This window comes from Bombus affinis, chromosome 9 (genome assembly GCF_024516045.1).
Source record: "Bombus affinis isolate iyBomAffi1 chromosome 9, iyBomAffi1.2, whole genome shotgun sequence".
NCBI classification, from domain to species: Eukaryota; Metazoa; Arthropoda; class Insecta; order Hymenoptera; family Apidae; genus Bombus; species Bombus affinis.
In genome coordinates, this window is record NC_066352.1 from 2,902,647 (window position 1) to 2,923,201 (window position 20,555).

General features: G+C 33.2%; 1 protein-coding gene across 2 annotated transcripts in view; it reads right to left on the reverse strand.

Moving 5' to 3' along the window:
- Nucleotides 1-20,555, reverse strand: part of LOC126920560 (SAM and SH3 domain-containing protein 1-like) — a 377,086-nt gene that overhangs the window by 61,526 nt on the left and 295,005 nt on the right. For both annotated transcript variants that reach the window (XM_050731139.1, XM_050731140.1), the window contains one exon: nucleotides 15,754-15,800. In XM_050731139.1, the coding sequence (XP_050587096.1) occupies nucleotides 15,754-15,800 (47 nt within the window). The remainder of the gene's footprint in view (nucleotides 1-15,753; nucleotides 15,801-20,555) is intronic.

The window sequence follows — 20,555 nt, forward strand, 5'->3', positions numbered from 1 at the left end:
ATTTCCCTGCCTGCCTTGGAACTCATCCAGCTTTCACACCCTCCTTCTATACTCCATCCTCCCCTCTCAACTTCTACAGCTCTTGCATCCTAAGTGTCACGTGCTGTGACACCCACGCTGCGAACTTGCCATATACCCACTCGCAATCCAAACTATTTTGCTAATAGTTGCTAGATCAACCGAAAATAAATTGCGGATTCAATACTACGATATACATACAACTGTCTACAGTAGATCACGGAAGTATTATTTGTTGGAGTTCCATGAACTTCTCTAAAGTACAAGTGGTCACAGAAGGAAGCATCCAATATTAACTAAACGCGACACATATGTATATACAGTGAGAGTCAAAAGGGAACATACACCATGAAGGGATGGAATATATTCAAAAGCTCCTGCGCGTCTGTAGACCGAGGATTTTTATGCATTTGTGGGAAATTTAAAAATGCACAGAATTCGCATAATATGCAAAAGTACATAAAGTATGCAAAGTCTAACAGTTGTTATGATATTTAGTAGGCAAAACAAATTTCTGCCTAGGTTCTATTCTTTTATTTATTTTTACAAAAACATGATTTTGCATGAATATCCAGCCTACATATAGGCATGTTAACTCAACTGAAAGGTATACCAAAGCTTCTAGCTTTGCATTTTCTAAAGTAAACTATTCATTAAACGAGAGAGATTTATTATAAGTTCATGCTAATTCAATTGATACTCTTTGCTCATCTTCTTAAAGCTCGAATAGTTTTCCATGAAATCTATCGACCGTCGTCGTATATTTCTACTCATTATCGCGTTATAATTAATAGCACGATTTCCACTCAGCTACCGTACCACTGGTGCGATATCGAGAAAGTGAAAAATGGATAGTCCGATAATATCGACATACTCTCGTCATTTATCTCTCTGTTCATTTATTCGATGTCGTTAAAGGTGGCCCATTTTAAGCCGGTATTAATCTGACTCTCGCTACGGCGCGGCTCGATGAAGTTCTTAAAAAAGCCACATTATAAACTGCTAAGGTTACTTTTTCGATATCAATGCATCTTTCCCATTACTGCAAGATAATTTTTAAATTTAAGTTCCGTGAAGCAACCGAGTTAAAACTGATTGGCATTATTCTACTAAATCAAGAGGATCTTTATCCTTATATAACTTTTCCTCGTAGTAACGAACCGAAAGGATATATATTTTGTTAATTTTCTGCACTTCGAAAATTTTCATCATACTCTCGATTAAGAATTCTAATACATTTTTATAATAAAATTATGTAAAACCAAGAATTTTATTTGAAAAAGAAGGATTGAATCTTGAAACACATCAGATTAATTAAACAAAGAATATTATCTTGATGGTTAATAAATATCTTTTTAGAAAAAAGATTTCATAAAACAGATTTCCTAGCAATTTTGCATTTTTCTTTTCCACTTATTGTTTCATTAAAATTCTAAACGTTCAATGTTGATGTCACTAAATTACCAAATTTCACAGTGTAATTTGTTCATAGTATACGATTATTTAATAAGAGTATTACATCAAGTATGAGGAATGGGGAAGAAAAAGAAGAAATATTGATAATAATGAAGCAGTCGAAATGACTCACTGGTATGGCATACTTTATCCCACACGAACAGGACACAATTTGCTAAATTTGCATAAGCGGAACATGAACAATCTCAAAACGTGCGCGCTGATAATGCAGACTCTACAGGGAAGGAGAACAAACCTGTTATGAAAATCCTCGAGCGGCGAAAGCGGGGTTATAAGTATGAATAAATAAGCGATATTAAGATTCACTTCCTTTTTTCTTCCCTTCGTCGCAACGCTTTCTTCTTATGTAGACACAAAGTTCTATTACTTCACGGTTGGTGTAATGCCATTCCTCTTCTCCTTTCTCTTCTTCTTCCTCAACAATTTACTTCGTTTCGCGGCGCACCTTTATCAGAACCTCGGGCTACTCCTTCATTTTTGCTCATTTTTTCCTAGACATTATTCAAGCTAACACCAAATGGATATTACCCCTTTTCGCGAACAAAAGAAATTTGATCCGAGAAAGCTTGAGCTATGTTCTAATGTATATACAGTGCGTTCAAGTTACGTGAGAAGAGTTATTCTTAAAAAAGTAAGTTTGTTTTCAAATACTAATTAACAGAGTATCTGGAATATTTTAAAAAACTCATTATGTATATTGGAGGAATAAGTCTACTTATTAGGTATAATTAATAAGTATAATAATAGTACGAAATGTCTAGAGTATTAGGTTAGATCGTATTAATTTTCAACAAATATCTTTAACATCTTAAAACTGCTAATTGTTTCTTTTAGGTACGATTTAAATTTTTTAGCTTTTACGTATATAAACACATTTTCTCCAGACTTCAGTAAAGTAAAAATTATTAAAATAGGCATTTCATATATACAATATGACATTTTAGATGCTTTGTTTTATAATTATTAAATTCCAAGTATACAATTCATTTTCTAACGCGCACATAAACAGCGAGTTCTTAAATCTTAAATAAATAAATTCTTTGATTTGTGTCTAGGATCCTATAAAAAGTTGAAATTGTTTTTTGTACTTAATAACAGAAACGCAAGAAATCTTTTCCATAAAGAAATATTTGTTTTTTATATTCTGAATTCTTCGTTGCTTTATTACACTGTCAAAGGGTTAGCTAAGCGGACTTGGAAATTTTCTGACCACACGTGTATAAACCTGAGTTTGCAGAATACATAGGAAAGCTTCTTGACCTCGTCCTTCTCATGATCTCGTGGTGGCACGTAAGTTTGGAAACGGCTGGAAACTTTCTTAGCTGCAAGTTACTCTAAAATAATTCAGAAAAGTCGAGTAAACGCAAAAGTTCGATAGCAAAAAGACGCGAGGAATAGCGTATGTGTATGCGTGTGTGAGGGGGAAAGAAAGAAAGATGGTAAAAGAGTAGAGAGTCAGGGAATAAGGTTTAATAACCCGTTTTCGTCAGCTCGGAGAATTCTTCTCGCGTTGAGGTACAACGCAGAAAATCGAGAACATAGCGGTGAAAAGGGCGTACGAAACTCTGCCCGTAATTTACGGAAGAACGTGCTGGGGGTCGAAAATCGGGAGCAAATATCATTGCCAGCTTCTTTTTCCCCGGTGGTCCAGTTATAATCAAGGGTATACCCGTGAGGAAGCAATTGAATTTGTTGGCCACCGTTCCTACCATTTTCTGTTCTCTGTCTTCCTCCCGATGAACTAATTATCGGAGTCTCCGTTACACGTGCGGTTACTGTCTAAACTTTTATTGCCGACTAAATGAAAAACCAATCGCGCCACAACACCGGATGAGTCTTTCCAAACTGCGAAAAATTTAATTTGATCGTTCGGTGTCATAACAAACCGAATTTTAACTATCTCAAATGCATCATGCTATGTGCTTGTATATATAAGCTATCAATATGTAAGACAAATAGTACATTCTTTCTGTACAAACCGTTAATTTGTTAAATATTCAATAAATGTATAAATGGATTCATGAAAGATTTCAATATACCTTATTTCACATAGGTATTCCAACATTTTGGCCGATTCATAAAAGTAGTGTGTGAATTTCACATAATTATACCAATTAGTGATAAATTAGTGACTAGACGCGATATTTATTAACATTTTAAAGACTCAACAGATTTATTGACTATAATATTATTTACTTATTAGTTTCTGATCATCTTTTTTTCAAATGATATACAGCGATTTTTACATAGAACACGAAATTCATTCCAATTATTCGAAATTTTATGCAGATTTATGCACGAGGTAGTAGATTTTGTTTATTTTTCAATGGAGAGATCATGTATTTATGAAAATCGTATTGCTCTCGAAAATATATCAAAACATTTTTGAATTCTTATTTCGTTCATTTATAGTTCTTTATTGTTATAGTTATTATAGCGCAGTTCGCGGATGTCATATATGCGAAACAATACTAAGGTACGCCATGCGTGAATTATAGGAAATTTCTTTGACCATTACTCAAGAAAATGCATTTCGCACCTCTGGTAAGGAATCTCTGGGAATTGGATAATTTTTCACTCAGCTACACCCAGGTATTTTAAGATGCGGTAAGGTAGAAAGTTCGGCGAGGGCCAAGGTGAGATAAGGCGAAAGGTCGAAACAGCCACGAACAACAGAGGAATATGAAGTCGAAATTCAGGGACGTCAGGATGTCACGAATGCAACCAGCTGTAACGCAACCAACTCTTCCGCTGTATTTGTCTTCTTACGCGGCCATTCTATGGTGTCTTACTTGCCTTCCATTCTCCATCTCGATTTCTACTTGCGTTTTAGAATTTATGATACTAATTTAACAACTGAAAAGGTTTAGCTGAGATACAAGTAGTTTTTATATTTTATAAGGATAAATGACGATCTATTTATTTTTGTTTAGTACTGATTGTAGTATTTGTAAGAATTAGATTTTATCTTTGAATTGTAAGCATTGCGAATTATGTTAATTTTATTTTCTACTTGTCCAAATTGAAATTAGTTCATTTGAAAAGTTTCATTTCTTATGATTAAATGTATAATATGGGCTTGCTCAGAAGTTTAAAGATAAAGATCGCTCAGTCTCAGTAGACTGAATAAATAATCGGGCATAGAAGTTTCTAAATTACCATCTTTTATTGCAAAAAGTGGGAATTCTTACAGTTACTTGGAAGTATATAATTTCATTCTACAATATCGTAATGTTATTACAATTCGCACACCTTAATTTAATTTTATTTCCTATTCTACAATAAAATGAAAAGTTTGTAACAACGACATTCATTACATTATTACATAATTTCTGATATTCGAGCTTCTGGTGGATTAAGAATATTCTATACGACGTGGTGTAATTTATTTTATGAGAATAGAGACGGACGATTGAAAATAGAGAATGATATTGATAAAAGATTAAATTTGTGAATGATAATCATTCGACACACTATAATGTTTCTGCATAAAATTACAACATGCATGTAACATTTAACATCCTATAATTTTATTGTATTTTCTGAACCCTATCATTTCAGTCAAGTAGCTTTAAAAAGAGCATTGGTCCATTTCACTATCTGTTCTCACCTAGCATACGTGTACGTAAGAGCAAGTGTTCTCACCTAGCCGTTTACCAGTTTCTGCTGCATTACCGAAAAGAAAGGTATAATGAGAGCGTTGCAAAGAATACACTGTGATGAACGCTCTGCTAGAAAAAAATTCCGTCAGACTGTAAGGCAGCATCATCCACTGCTCGTTTCTCTCATTTTCTGCTTTCATTTACCTTAATTCCTTTTCTTTCGCTTGGTTTAAGGGCTTCTTTCAATTTTGATGTTTCGTAAAATTTCTATTTCTACGTATTAATTGTTACTTAACGTTAAAAAGTCTACTTTCTATTTATATAGATAATAAATTACCTCTAATGGTATAATAAATATTTTTATTTTTACTTAATTATAAATGATTCATAACGGTTTCGACTAAATTATTTAATCTTAATTTTCATATTTTAATTTTCGTTTCAGATTATATATCGTTGACACATATAATATATTTTATTTCACGTATTTTTCAATTTTCCTATCAGACGACTGCCTTACAATGCAGGAATATTAAAATTATTGATCGAGTTTCGTACCAATTAAGTTTCTATTCATTACTTACTATCAACGATTTGAGAAGTAGTTAAAATGACCAACACATTTCTACCTTTACTCAAAAAAGGAAAAAAAAGAAAAAGGAAATCTTTACTATTCTAGAAATACAATACAAATCATTCGAATATAAATATAAAAAAAAAAGTAGAAAATAAAACTATAAAAGATTATTCTTTTATAGAGAATTAACAGATAACAGAAATTCGATAAAAGACAAAATTGAATGATTCTGTCGTTGCTTATCGCTGAGCAAGCAGGCTTTATTTCTCACGCAATTTTAAGATTTGATGCATGTGTCGGAGAGGAACATTTGTTCGAGACCCTCTACGGCTTCTCTTAGCTTTTTCCTTCTTTCTCTTCTCGACCTTTCATTTTGCCTTTTACATTTTACTCTGTTCCTCGATGTCTCTTCTTCCTTCGCTGTGTTGCTTCCCGTTCCGGTGGCCCCCTGCGATAAAGAAAACGGTATTGGACCTTTCGTTTCCGATGGGCAGGTTTATTTTTATTCCATACGATTCATTCGATTGAACATGACTTGTGGTTACAGGCACGGCTATATATTTTCGATATTACGAGTCGACATTCCGACCCCATAGTCCCGCGAGTCTCTTGTATTCTTTACATGTATCGTTCTTGCCTGCCTGTTCGCTATCCACTTTGGTAAAATAGGAACGATCCTCCTTGGAATAGTAGTGGCTTCTGGTGGATTCGTAGCCCAGTAGGCGGTATCGAGGATAGGTCAGACGATTTTTCGCAGTCTAGTTCATTTAAAAAATTAATATATGTTTTCTACAACAGATACGAACGACACGTTTATTATAAATTATAGTTCCTTGAAAAGTTTTCCATTGATTGTCAAAGTAAGAATAAAAATTATTGTTAAAAGTATGATAAAGCATTTAGTTTTCTAATAAAATATTCTTATTTTTCCGGTCAAATTTCAATTGTTATTAAATTGCTATTAAATTTTTCGCGAATAAGTAAAGAAGCACTCACTTTCGTTAATTGATCTTCCAATTGTCTAAAAAATTTAAAACTAACCTTATTGATATTTTATTCGAAATTTTTCAATATTCACATAGCTCTCTAATAACATTATGAACGACATTGTCCAAGAAATATACATATTTATTCCAATAAACCTTAAACACACAAGTAACACCTATTAGAATTACTAAAGGTTCAAACAATTACTGTTACAAAACTAATGAAAATTTTATGAATCAAATTAAAATCATCAAAAATAGTAAACCTTCCTCTGCAAAATGCTTTTTGTTTCTTTTCGATCATACTTTCCGTTGTTGAGATATCGTCGTTAAAAGAGTGCCGAATTGTTCAACAATTCTCTATCGTTGTCTCTCTCACATGCGCGGACCTTTCACTCGTGCCGCATCATTAACCAATCACAACTTGGTTAACAGTGCGTTGGTCAGTGACAGACAGCGTCTACGTTGTTTTTTTTTTTTTTTTTTTTTACTATCGCTACTATTAAACATACACGTTTCCTGTAAAAGATGTTGGTCAAACTACTGCGGTCTATCATTCATAGTTCTATAGACTTGCAGTTATACTTTAAAGTATTAAAGTATCTTCAGCACAAATTTTGATATCGATTTAGATCAGAATGCATTATCGATGGTAAAATTTTTGACTATCATCTGGATAAGTAATATTTAAAAATTTCGAGATTGTTCTAAGCGTACAGTTTATAAGATGTTGATGTATTATTTGCAGACATAATTATTTTTTTCATTAAATACAAAAGAAAAAAGCTCCTCGTAGAAAGTTATATGGTCATATTATATTAGTTTTTACATAAAATTTTCACATCATAAAAATTATTAATATTCTTTGAAATTTTATTCAAGATAGAGAAACTCTTTCTCTAAAATAGTTACGTGAAAAAAGAACTGCAAAAAGAGATTACAGTTCGATGTAAATCTAGCTTTCTATACTTTTTCGTAGCCAGAGGAAACAATATTTTCTAACTGTGCTCGACGAAATGCACATAAATTGGATTGTTTATTTAGTCTCGCAGGTTCGTTAAATCAAATATTATTTTTACTTTGACTAAATGATCCTCGAAATGAAGCTAGAGACATTTGTTATGGAATTATAACCGGCCGACAAGTTTGCAACAGCTGGGAACAGGCGTTTTAAGAAGCATAAAGTCTGACTTAAAAGTTCTTTATGATTTGCAGTGAGACTCATACACTCGCCAAACCGTCATTCGTGTTGGTACAGTGGTAACTTGCAATTCACGAAATACACGCCTTGATTATTACACGGAAAACTCATTTGTTTTCTCGCCTTATGCAAATAATTTCCAACAAAACGCGAGCACGCGTTAATTATCGTATCACGCTGTTTAAATGAACGTATGAACTGTATATTACGCGGGAAATTTAGAAAATTAGAATATATTCGCTATCTAGATATTTCAGTACATTAATTGCATTAATAGTTGTATATTTTTACGAAGTCATAAGAAAAATTATATAGGTATAATTATATGATGATAACTTTACTACTCCGGTATCCCAAAATTGATTAATCCAAAGATTACTACTTATAGATACATTATCAAAGTCGAAAGAGTCAAGCAGATTGATACCAAACGCAGATATTGTTACCGATTTAAATATTTGCCACGCTGTTTAGCCAAGTTTCTCATACATCCATATAGAATCAAGGATTTTAGATGATCAGATGATCAGAATATGCAATGACAATGGCTAGGGCATTACCTAATTGCGCAGCGACTGCTACATGACAACCAATTACTACTAACGTATTTGACCATTTGACCGAAACAGATAATTATGTCGATTAGGTAATCAAGTGAAGTAATAGACGTTAGGTGTGTCGTAAGAGAAGCAACCACCAGTATCAGAGGTGTATCTGGCGGATCTGGTGAGTTAGCTTGACGATAAGCATTGAGTTGGAAGCATGATAATTCGTTCCAGCTAACGTTCATGGCGCAAAGGCAGCTAATTAGGTGGTGCTGTTGTCGGTGCTAATAAACGGATGTGTTGACGCTAATACAATATACTGTCGCAGCATAGAGCGAGAGGATCGGGTAGGTAGAGTAACTAACGGCACGCCTGAATTATCCATTAATGGACAGCGATGTTGCGGCCAACTCCGATTCATTCGATTATTTGCGACACTGTAAATAACAGTTGAACCTTGAAATGAACGATTTCTGAAATATTCGTATCCGCATTCGTTTAACACGTTGATTCGCACGGTAATCATCCGTGACCCACGTTACTAAACTTTTACAACTGATAAAATTTCATGGACTACCGATTTTTTAACAGTGAAAATGACTTTGGTAATTATTGTCAGAAAACAAGCGCGCAAATGCGATATAATATTTTGCAGAAATTAAATGTATGGTGTAGTGTATTTCAATCTATCATGACTTCCAGGGCAAAATATATAAAATTCGCGTGACCGATTACTTTCTTAACTATAGCGTGCACAAATGAGTATCTAGATATAAACATTTTTTTATTTTCTGGCGCAAATATCATAGAACGATTGGATATTTTTTTTCGTGTTCTCTAATTTTTTAATATTTTACAGTGATTTTAAGCAAAAATTTCAAATATTGAAACTTTACACTTATTTCAACATTAGTTGGATAATCGTAGTATGTTGCCTACTTGTATAATCCCTCGTTATATGAAATCCTTTTGTTTCAAATGTAGCATGATATCAAGACATAGATACAGTGTAACAACTAGTTTCTTGTTTTACTATTTCATCAAGATACGAAGGTTATCTTGAATCTTATAAATACAACGTGTGACATTCGACTCCGTAATTCAAAGGAGTACTGAATATTAATTAAAAAGTATATATATATTTCCGCGTTTATTAGTGATTAATCATGACTATATGACTGACTACATGACATTTCTTTTTCTGCGCACGTTTGTCATAGAGGTGAAAATTTCTTCAAAAAAAAGCACCTAATCGTTTTTTTGATTGACACGGTCACACTGACCGGGATGAGGTTGTATTGAATTTTGAAAATGTTCCTCAAGGGAGGGAGGTGGTTTATGACAGCATTGTTCTACCAGTTAGTTGTACGTAGTGGTACCCGTGATTGCCTAGCGTGCCAAGCGACTATGGAACAAGTTGGAATTTCCCTTAATTTGGGCGTGCAGATATTCACGCCGCGTTGGGTGCCAAAAACTCAAATTAAGCTTTACAGACATTTACTCCTCTATCAGTTAGTATAATTGCAGATCATTCTAAATAACAAGTAAAGACATAAATTAAGATTTTTTAACTTTTATTTCGTAATTGCTTCGGTAAAATATTTTTAAAAGCCTGGAGAAAATATTACAACATTCCTTGGCATTTCCTCTTGAAGAGAAATGGATCGGTTCGATCGAGATTAATCGTTTTGGACGAATTAAGCAATAATTATGTACTCTGATAATCTAATTTAACAAACTTCCAAGAAATGAAATAGAAGAATTTGATTTCGAAATCGCTCATATATATCGATGCTTTGCCAACGAAAAGATGAATAATTTATTTTATTTAAAACGAAAGCTGATTGCATCAAAGATAGATCAAAGGTTGATGGTACTTCCTGTGGAGTAAACGAGGAAAGCCGAAGACGAGAAAATAATCGAAAAGGGGCCTTTACCAATGAAGAGAAATATATAACCGGTTGAGTGGTTTTCAATGGATCGTTCTGTAGAGACGATGAAGCTTCCGATCAATTCGATATAAGTTTGAGACAGAAATAACAGAGAACAAAGAAATTACACTCGCAATAACGATTCTATCGACTTTCGGTGAATTTTTTTGTATATCCTGTATATGATTGCTAAGATAACGAGTTTGCAAGCGAATTCTCTTCTCTCCGAAACTTTCAGACGTACGCTCACGCTCACTGGTATAAAATAGTTTGTCCTATATATAGATACAAGGCGGGCTTTTCTACTTTCTTCAACAAACAGAGGGACCATATTTTATAACGCGTCTTTACAAAGTTACAACGAATATTATATCTCACGCAACACTGCATATGTATGTGTATACGTACAATAAATAAATATAGAAAAATTTTTTCGAACATGACAATTAATATTACAAATTAAACAAAAATCATTGTAGTTGCACGTATTTTTCAGGGTGCAAGTAAGGAAGTATTATAAATACATAAGCAACAATAAATATTTCCCGGTTACATTTTCAAACGAGTTTATCATTTATGTAACAAGTTATCATTAAAATTACAAACACGTAGTTATAAATTAAATGTATAAAGTGAAAATTCAAGCTACAGTGTAATTTTTGTATACAGTATACGTGACGATTCTATAATGTATTTGTTATAGGGAAATTATGGTTCTCGAGGAAATACATGTTGGCTATTTCATTCCTTATTTGAACAGCTGAACTTTCTTGAGCAGGTGCAGAAATTAATAGCCCCAAAGAGCATTGATGTGTTCACTACTAAAACACACATGTAAGAATAAGCAGTTCATCAGACTTGCTTCCGCGACAAGACTATACCACCTGCACAATTTCATCTGTAAGAATTCATTGCTCATTGAAATTTTTTAGATTATTCACGAACAGTACACTGCTCAAAATGATTAGAGGATCGTTTTCCATCTCACTGAAATTTTTATATCAACTTCTTGTATCTGTCCTTTTTTAAAATGATTGTTTTTAAAATCTATCTTTTTTACGTACAAAGTTGATATATACGAATAAATTTGTAATATATTGTGAATAATTGCAACGTAAATAAATGTAATCAAACGCAAACATATTGAAACCTGATTAATACAATGAAACCGTTCAAAGTAACGATTCTTCGATTATTCCGTGCAGTGTAGCTTCTATAAAATATATTAAATTCTATGAAAAATCAATCCAATCGATTGTTCTCAGTCTTTCCCTGCACAGTGTTGTTGCAAATAACCATCTCTTGGATTCCAGTTAAAACAAACACTTGCTTTGTCGCAGTTGAAGCATTTCGCTCAACAAGCAAGCAAGCTGAACGAACGTGTTTGCGTACTCCGGCAAGCTTCGCAAGTTTTGGTCTATGCTTGAATTCGGTAGCTGGCTGTATTCGGTGACAGCATCTAAGGCCTGTAACAATCCGACATCGACGCCTCTTACATGAAATTACTGTTAAACGCATACCATTTAGAGTACGTTCTTGATCTAATCTGATTTATCTCTGTCGTACTGTCTACGTGAGAGTAAAACAGAACTGCTAGATCACACGTTTCTTCAGAGACTTTGGAATTACTTATTATTTATTTGACGACAATATACTGAAATATTTCTGGAGGAATAAGCGAAAACTTCGTGAGGGCATTTATGTATCTGGATATTTATTTTTGATGCATATTATGCAAATATTCAAAATAGTTCTACTGTATGTATATTTAATGGAAAGTCACCTTAATATACATCAACTGCTAATGAAATTAAAATATTTGGATTGAATATCATTAAACAATATAAACAGATATTGATTAATAATCAATTACTCGATGTACATCTCATGAAAAATTTCAAATTATTTCGACGCATATCTATTCACGGACTCCGATAAAGCCGGCAAATATTCAGTCCAACATTTAACCCAATACTTTCCAATATAATCATAACAGTCGTGCCTTATTATTGATCCAATGAAATTTTTAAATCTTTTATATAACACGTACAATATATATATGTGTAGATAAACGTTTTCTGTGGCAAGTGTTGAAATACCTTCGTGAGCCATTGTACGTTCACGAATAGTACGAGAGGACGTTCCTCTTAATTATATATTCATAGCAATGGAAATGGTGAGGCCGAAGGAGCGAGGATAGAAAGTAAAGTCAATAGAAATGAAATATCAATGCTAACCTCCTTGGCTTGCGCGCCAACTGCCTCTCCAATATGGGATCTAAAGTGTTTTTCGATATCTTGAAAAATTCCAATGATACGACGCGGCCATTTCGGCCCTTCTTCTTGATTTTATTTCTCGTGCTCGATGTCTACCTTCGATATTACTACGTTCCAGAGCGTTCCTGCTGCACCGCTGCAGCCGTGGAAATCGACTGTGGATTGAAGTGTTTTTATACACCTAGGATGATGATAAGACGTTTCTTCCGCTCTTTTTTCTTCTATTTTCATCGATCGATCCACTTTTAAATCGTGGTAAGATAGGTCAGGAGTCCGATATTTCCATAGTGGCCAGAAAGTGTCACACTTTAAAGTTTTCATGAATTATTTCGAATTTTAAGTAGTGAATTTAACATTTATCAAAGATTTACTTCTGATTTAGTTCTAACTGTCACCTATGAGTCTATTCTGATATTTCTATTTTATGTTTCGATTGTGAAACGAAAAAGTACCTGATGAAATGCAGAAAAATTACGGACGTAAGGAAAGAATTAAGAGTAATTTTTATAATTAGCATACCCGTATCGAATACAACACTGTGACTTACAGTGCATCACATCAGCGTCAAAAGATATTTCAAAAAAGAAGAACGTATAAGAACATTTTTGTGGTTCACGGTAAAATTATATCGTAGTGCTTTGTCTGTTAGACGCAATTCGTGCGCACCGTTATAAACACGTAGGTCCGTGGCTATTGCTATTCGCATAATCCGCGAACAGATAAGATACAGGACATCATTGTTGTATAGAGTAAAGACACGCAAGGGTAGGCATATGCGGAGGCAGCTGCACGCATAAAATGGACCGATCTCCGCCAAGCGGAGAATTTCAAAGGCGCGTGGCGAACTTCGCATAACGATGCAGTCTCCCTGGAATGGTAGCACGGAAAGAAGATGGCCGAGTACCATCGTGAGCGCGCTAGCCCATTGTTGCACCATTTAGATATATTTCATTGGGAGTGACGTGCACGAACGAGCAACGTTCCTTCTTGGAATAAGCCTCTATATCGCTTCGGTGAATGCATGCACCGTGTAGAATCTTAGTCAACGCATTAAATAACTCCGGGACTGTATTCAGACCAAATATTTCCCCTCTCTCTGTCCCCCCTCCCTCTCTCTCCTTTTCTCTTGCGGATGAAAACTCTGTTTCGCAACCACTTATTGTACCTACTGATATCCATAACTGTTTGCTTTACAATGCCACCGCATTTGATAATACGATACGGATTATGCTGTTCCATTAAAGAACATCGCAAAACTAAATTGAAAGGTCAACCAGAACGGACAACTTCGTGAAATAATTGCAATTCTATTTAAATGCCTATATTCAATTATAATTTACTTTAAATGGTGAACATATTTCTGCGTGAATACTTTTCATTGTAGGAATTCTGAATAAGATGAAAATTAGTTTTTTTTTTAAATAAAGGTTGCAGCGTGTATCTCTGTTATTCTGTTCTATACGAAGTAATTAAGTATATATGGATCTAAAACTGATTATGAATTTGTTCTTTTTATTTCGAACGAAGGTATTTAATAGTTCGATATAACCGATTTTGGACAATAGACCTACAAGTTCAACGAAAACTGTTTATCTTTCTAATGTGTAATATATGTAAATTGTTTGTATGTACGTATTCTGGAGAAACTTCTTGCGTACTTGACAAAGTATTGGCTATATTTTTGTTCTTCAATTTCCTTCTCTGTTTGATTTTCAGTTTTTGTACAATGTTGCATATTAGGTACTCATAAAAGGTTTGGGACATGATGTACGTTAAACAGATTGATAGATGTAAAAAACAACACATTTAAGAGAATAATACATACATATGAATCGTTACAATGACTGTTCGCATTTCAAATTATTTCGAAAGTCATTGTTTATATGAATATACGAGTATTAGAATGGTGTGCCAATTTGAAATGTTTTATACACCAACCAAAATGAATTTAATATTTCTTTGTATGAAATTATTATATTTCTTTCTTATTTTCCATGCAAGTGTTACATATAGAATATAATAAACTAGATATATCTTTAAATATAAGGGAAGAATTAAAAACAAGGATGCAGGCAATAAGATAAAAAAAGTTAGAAATATATCGCTTTAATCCTGATATTTAAATCTGTGAGTCGTATTCATCAAACAATGATCCCAAGTTTTGACAAACATATTTCGAAATCACGCAGAGGCAATCGAAACAAGGGAAACGGTTCATAAAAACATATATGCATTTTTTGTTGCTTCGGTTGTGAAATATAAAGCCCAACGAATTTTAAAATGCGTCGTTTGAAAATCGAATCAAAACGATGAATTGTAACAGAAATGTTTTTGTATAATCATCGAATCGATTGCTACCTCAAACGTAAATGCTAATGCATGTACCACATTTCAATTCAGAAAAATATTAAAACATTTCCTACCTTTTCTTGCTATGAAAACTTTAAGAAGTTTCTTACTTCATAAATATTAGGTTGTAATATACATTCGTCCTATTTGCATTACTCTATTATATTAATCGGAGAAAACGAGACGAACATATATTTGAATCTGATATTTCTACAATTCGTTGTCTGGTTGTTTTTAATAGATATATACAATTAACGTAGTTTCTCCTTACTTTAATTAAAAATAAATATGGCTCTCAGAATATAGCTCCAAACCAGTTACTTATGAACATATTATGCTTAACCAACTACTTAACAAGTTTCTGAAACATAAATCGACGAAATATCTTAGAGCACCTATACGTTATCAAAAAAGATAGACTAACTTCCTAAAAGTTTGTTATTATCATTGGAGTTTTGACAAGAATTTCTATAAACATCAAGGGAGTAAGATGTTATCCTTTCACATATACATTCTCAAATTTCCTGTTCCTTGAGATATCTCAGTCTAACAACATCCTGAACTAAGATTCGTTTGAAATTTATGCAACACGAATAGGGCCAGTCTGTTAATAATATGGTACTCTCATCCAATTGCTTGTCTTTGCCGGTTGAAACAATGAATACGTCCTACTTTTACTTGGCAAATGAAAGGCACTCGTAGAATTACTGAACTGGAGTTTTCTCCAAGTCTCTTTTAAATCTTAAACAGTGACAAATGAACCTACGAAGTCCATGCAACCAAGCGACTTACCGTTAGGCGGGAACTCGTAGAACAGCGCAGACCTTGGGCTCAGACAACTGGAACAGAGGAAAATTACGGTTAAAATATGCTAACAATTAAAGCAGCGATACTATTTGCGTCCTAATTTGTTGGTTACTAACCAAAGTTCCGCAATTTTCATTTTAAAAGCGAAGAAGCGATCGAAAATTACAAACATAGAAAGAAACTTTGGCCATTTCTAAGTTAGGTATAGTATACCAATTTTTTCCGGTCAATTTCTCTTATTTTGAATTGTCTGTACATAGTCAGAGATTAATTATACATATATTAACACTAGAACACTATCGACTTTAATATGGATATGAATATCACTATACATGGCCAAAGTAATATGATGAAAATAAATATGTAAATATTTACAGACCACAAGAGGGAAATATGATGAGTACATTTTTACTAATTTTCTGGTTTAAATGTTACTTTATGATCGAACAGTAGGATTCTAATATGACGTAATTGAGAATAAACAACCTGTTAACTGAAAAGATACAAGATACAAAAATATCTAGTAAGTTGACATGAACTTTTTTAAAAGTTGAAAACGTAATTATGAGGATAAACATTGTATCTTAATATTTTCAACGTTCTAATATTACAATATATTACAATATATTCGATATATTATATATGCAATATTACAATATATTCAGAATTTTAAAGAATACAAAAAACACATATTTAGCTCCAAAACTAGATCGATTAACGAATTTCAACATTGCTTATCATATCTTTTACTCCAAGTCTCCAAATTTAAGTTCTTTCACAAGTGCATGAAAAAACATCTACGAATAAAATATTAAAAGAAATTTTCCAAAGCCCTATGCTAATTTCGGTTCTATGAAACCACTTCGATTATTCAATAAAACAACCGTATGTACCTCGATGCGTAACCACACGTCATAAAATATTCCGCGCTGACTGAGCAAATGACATGGCGCGAGAAACAACAAATGGCAATGGCGGCTGTAGCCAAGGTACAGGCCATCTTGTCCTCTTAAGCCACGGTATTTGTCCAAGTATTCCAAGTACTCAGCAGAGTAAAGGGGTCTCGGTGATCTCGAACGGTAGATCATACTGGAATGCGCACACAATGATTTCCTGCTAGCACCAAGGATTGTGTTCAGCAAGACTAATCGTCTTATTGGTCTGATCGACAAAACTGGTCCCCGATTCTATCGATCGTTCTACAAAGAGATCTATCGTTGGGAACACAAGCCAAGTCTCGTAGAGGGCACGAACGTATGCGTATGGCTAAAGGAAAGGGAGAAGGTGGAGAGCATCGGCTAGATCGACAGTCCACATGCCAGAGAATTGGTAATAGATGGCAACATGGTATCTATGTGTCCCGATACAACGTTCTGTAATACTAACCGCATACTAATAGCGCCCTTTGACGAAAAGCTAACATCTCAACAAACAAACCATGTTGCGATTCCTGTTCAACCCCTCTTCGAACCACTCTATGATTCTCTCTTCCTCTCGCGTCTCCTTTCTCGCTCGCTCACTAGCTCTACTAACTCTACCGTTCTCTTCCCTTTTGAGTCGAGCAAGAGGTGACGATTACCTCGAGTGACCCCTTGTCCGAACTGTCCCTGAATCGCTTATGTGCGAGCGGACAATGTTCGTTACACCATCTAGTTTATTGCTGGTATCTGATCACTGTACTACAGATTTTTTGGTGTTTCTGGGGAATTTGAAAGTACAGCGATTTATAGAATACACGTAATATGCAGAAATATGTAAAATATTCAAAAAGTAATTGGACTGTAGATGTTTATGTAAATTTATATTTCGATGAATGGAACTAGACTGACGGAATCTAATAATGATTCATCCATGAAGTATTGTAATGAGTTTCATACTTTGCATATATTATATATTTTTACATATCGTGCGAATTTTCTGTATTTTTGAACTCCCAAATTATTTTATACATACAGAAACATCTGCGGTTTAGTGTAATAGTTAATAGGCAAAAGAAATTTTTACTTCTAAGTTCTATTCTTTTAGACGTACAAATAAAAATACGAATTTGTAAAAGATCGTTAATCCTCAACGATATGATCGTAATTACTTGAAAATAGTAATATTTTTTAAATACATATTATATTTATATCACATATAGATTTCGAAAAAGGAAATTTTCATTCTAAAAGTCGCACGTTAATTTCATATCTGTGATTACACTCATTTCCTAAAATTTACTTTAAGCTGAAATTTAATTAGAAATTCACATTGAAATTTTCTTTTTCCTATACAATTTCCTTATACAATAATATATAGACATAGAAAATACGTATATACGAATATTAATTAAAAAAAGAAGGACAAATAGATTTTCGTTCAGTAATTAATATTTTATTCGTTATAGCATAATTTGTTGAATAAAATTTTTTAATGGACGTACTTTTAATTTTTTCAGAGAAAAGCCACGTATATGGTTAACAGTGCAGAGGACATTTGGATAGAGACGTAGAAACGGCACGTATTCAATATGCTGCATTAACGTGATTCGAGTATAATCACGCGCGATACATTTGTAATAACGGATGAATTTACGCATAAATCGTAGCTTCCATCATTACTTCGTCGAAAGCAGACGATCGTCCATGGAATTCCTGACGATATCATAGTTTCAGTCACGACAACCTGACTAATGAAAGAATAATATTCGTAGATAATTGTAACCTTTAATAAGATCAAGATCATTACTATATCATTATGTATATTCACCACTGTTCTAAAATAATGATTTTCTTATATCACTTAGGCTTCAATGCCTAATTATTGACATTAAATCATAACGGTTTATCAACTTCTTGTATGACGTTTTTAATAGTCACCGAAGTCAGTATTAATTCCGTGCTGCAATAATATAGTGAGAAATACAAAATATTAAAATATCATACATATTTGAAATATAGGAGAAAAATACGGTAAGTCACGTTTTCCGCTTTTTACAAGAGAACAGCTTCGAAATTCAGTAACAGGTTTTTCGTTTGTGGTTTTCATTTGTAATAAGTGATATTGAATCTAAAGAATTTAAATTAAATTTAACATTGAAACCAAATTCTGCTACACACATGTATAAACTTTTTGAAGGTACAAAATTCGTTAAATTGGAATCCTTCTATGAATGAGCTGGTCAAAAACCATAATGATCGATTTAACATAAATTATAATAGAAATTATTTAAAAAATAATAATATTACAAACAACATCTTCTTAGATTTACCTTATTAAATTATTTAATTTATTATTATTTATGACATTCTCTTGAGATAAATGAAACTGTAGAAGTAAACAATTTGTTCTTTAAAGACTGAATATAAATCTTGTATCTATGTATATATCATCTGTGTAATGGAATACAAAAATTCAGCACTAGTAGATTTGATCAATTTGGTTTTTGAGAGCCACATATAAAAAACAGGAAAAAGAAAATCAAAAGGAAGTTCTTGCAATCAGTAGCAATAAGAACAGGCGTGTATATCTCCCAATTGAACAGCAATTATGAATAGTACTGTTATAGTTGCAAGCAAGAACTGAACACACATGGCGACGATAATGGACGATCTCCAGTAGAGAACTTCATAACTATCAGCATTTGAACACAATGCATACCTGAACTTTAATGGATAGATGGTCCCAGAGGGCGTAGATAATGCCCTAAGAGACATCGTCCGAAAATTCATAACTTTTCTGGAGTGAATTTCTCCACTTAATAAAACTTTTACAAGAACACATCCAAAGCGGGAGAACAAATTACATAACGTCGAGACAGTTAGAAAAAGAGAAGAATTTATTGGGACTCTGTGGTCCAGGCTTTTAGATATTACATTTTTCCGGAATATTTCGAATTTTTTTTAACAATTTTTTGTACTTTAAAGACCTTTAAAACTTTAGAATTCTTACTTTCAAAACTTTAAATGTGTTAGATCTACCTTTAGCTATTGAGACACGAAGAAACGTTTGATATAAAGATCGTTTGATTTCATGGATTTCATGTGGAGATTTGATTATTAGTAAAAAGATATTATTTCTGATTTTCAATATTATCGTCATTAATCTAAATCGAAGATCGGATATTACAAAGCAGAAAGTTAAAAACACTACGCTTTCGCCTAATTTTTATCGTAGACGGTTTTAGAAATGGAACATGGAAACATCGCGATTTAATAACGGTTATAAATCTAACTGCGAAAAAGGCTTTAACGAAACTTAATCTTTTAAACATGATGAAGTAGCTGGTGTGCAATCGCGGAATGCATCATTAACCGTGTGACAAACGAAGATCCCACGCTCGTATCTACAACTATAAATTAGTAAACAGGATTCATCCGTCAATCGGACACGTGTATCTTGACGTTAATGAATTCTATGATCATCGTTTGTGTTACACTGAATCTAATAATAACGTACAAGACATTGTACAATGCTTCATCTACTTAAGAAATAAATAATTAAGTACTGTAACAACGAAATCTATTTGTAATTACTGTGTATTATTACAGTTTCATTACATTAATTTATATTGTTATAGTTAAAAGGATTCAGGAATTAGCAACCAGAGACTAGTTGGTACTTGACAATTAATTTATATTCAGATTTAGGTGAAAGTTTACGCGTTTTAGGTGAATTTATAATTATACGAGTGCTGTATAACACGGCATGGATCATTAGGTATGTGATGCTCAGTGGTTGGAGTATTTTATGCTCCATTTGTTTATGCTATTGAACAACTCCAATCATTTGATTTGACAAAGAATTAT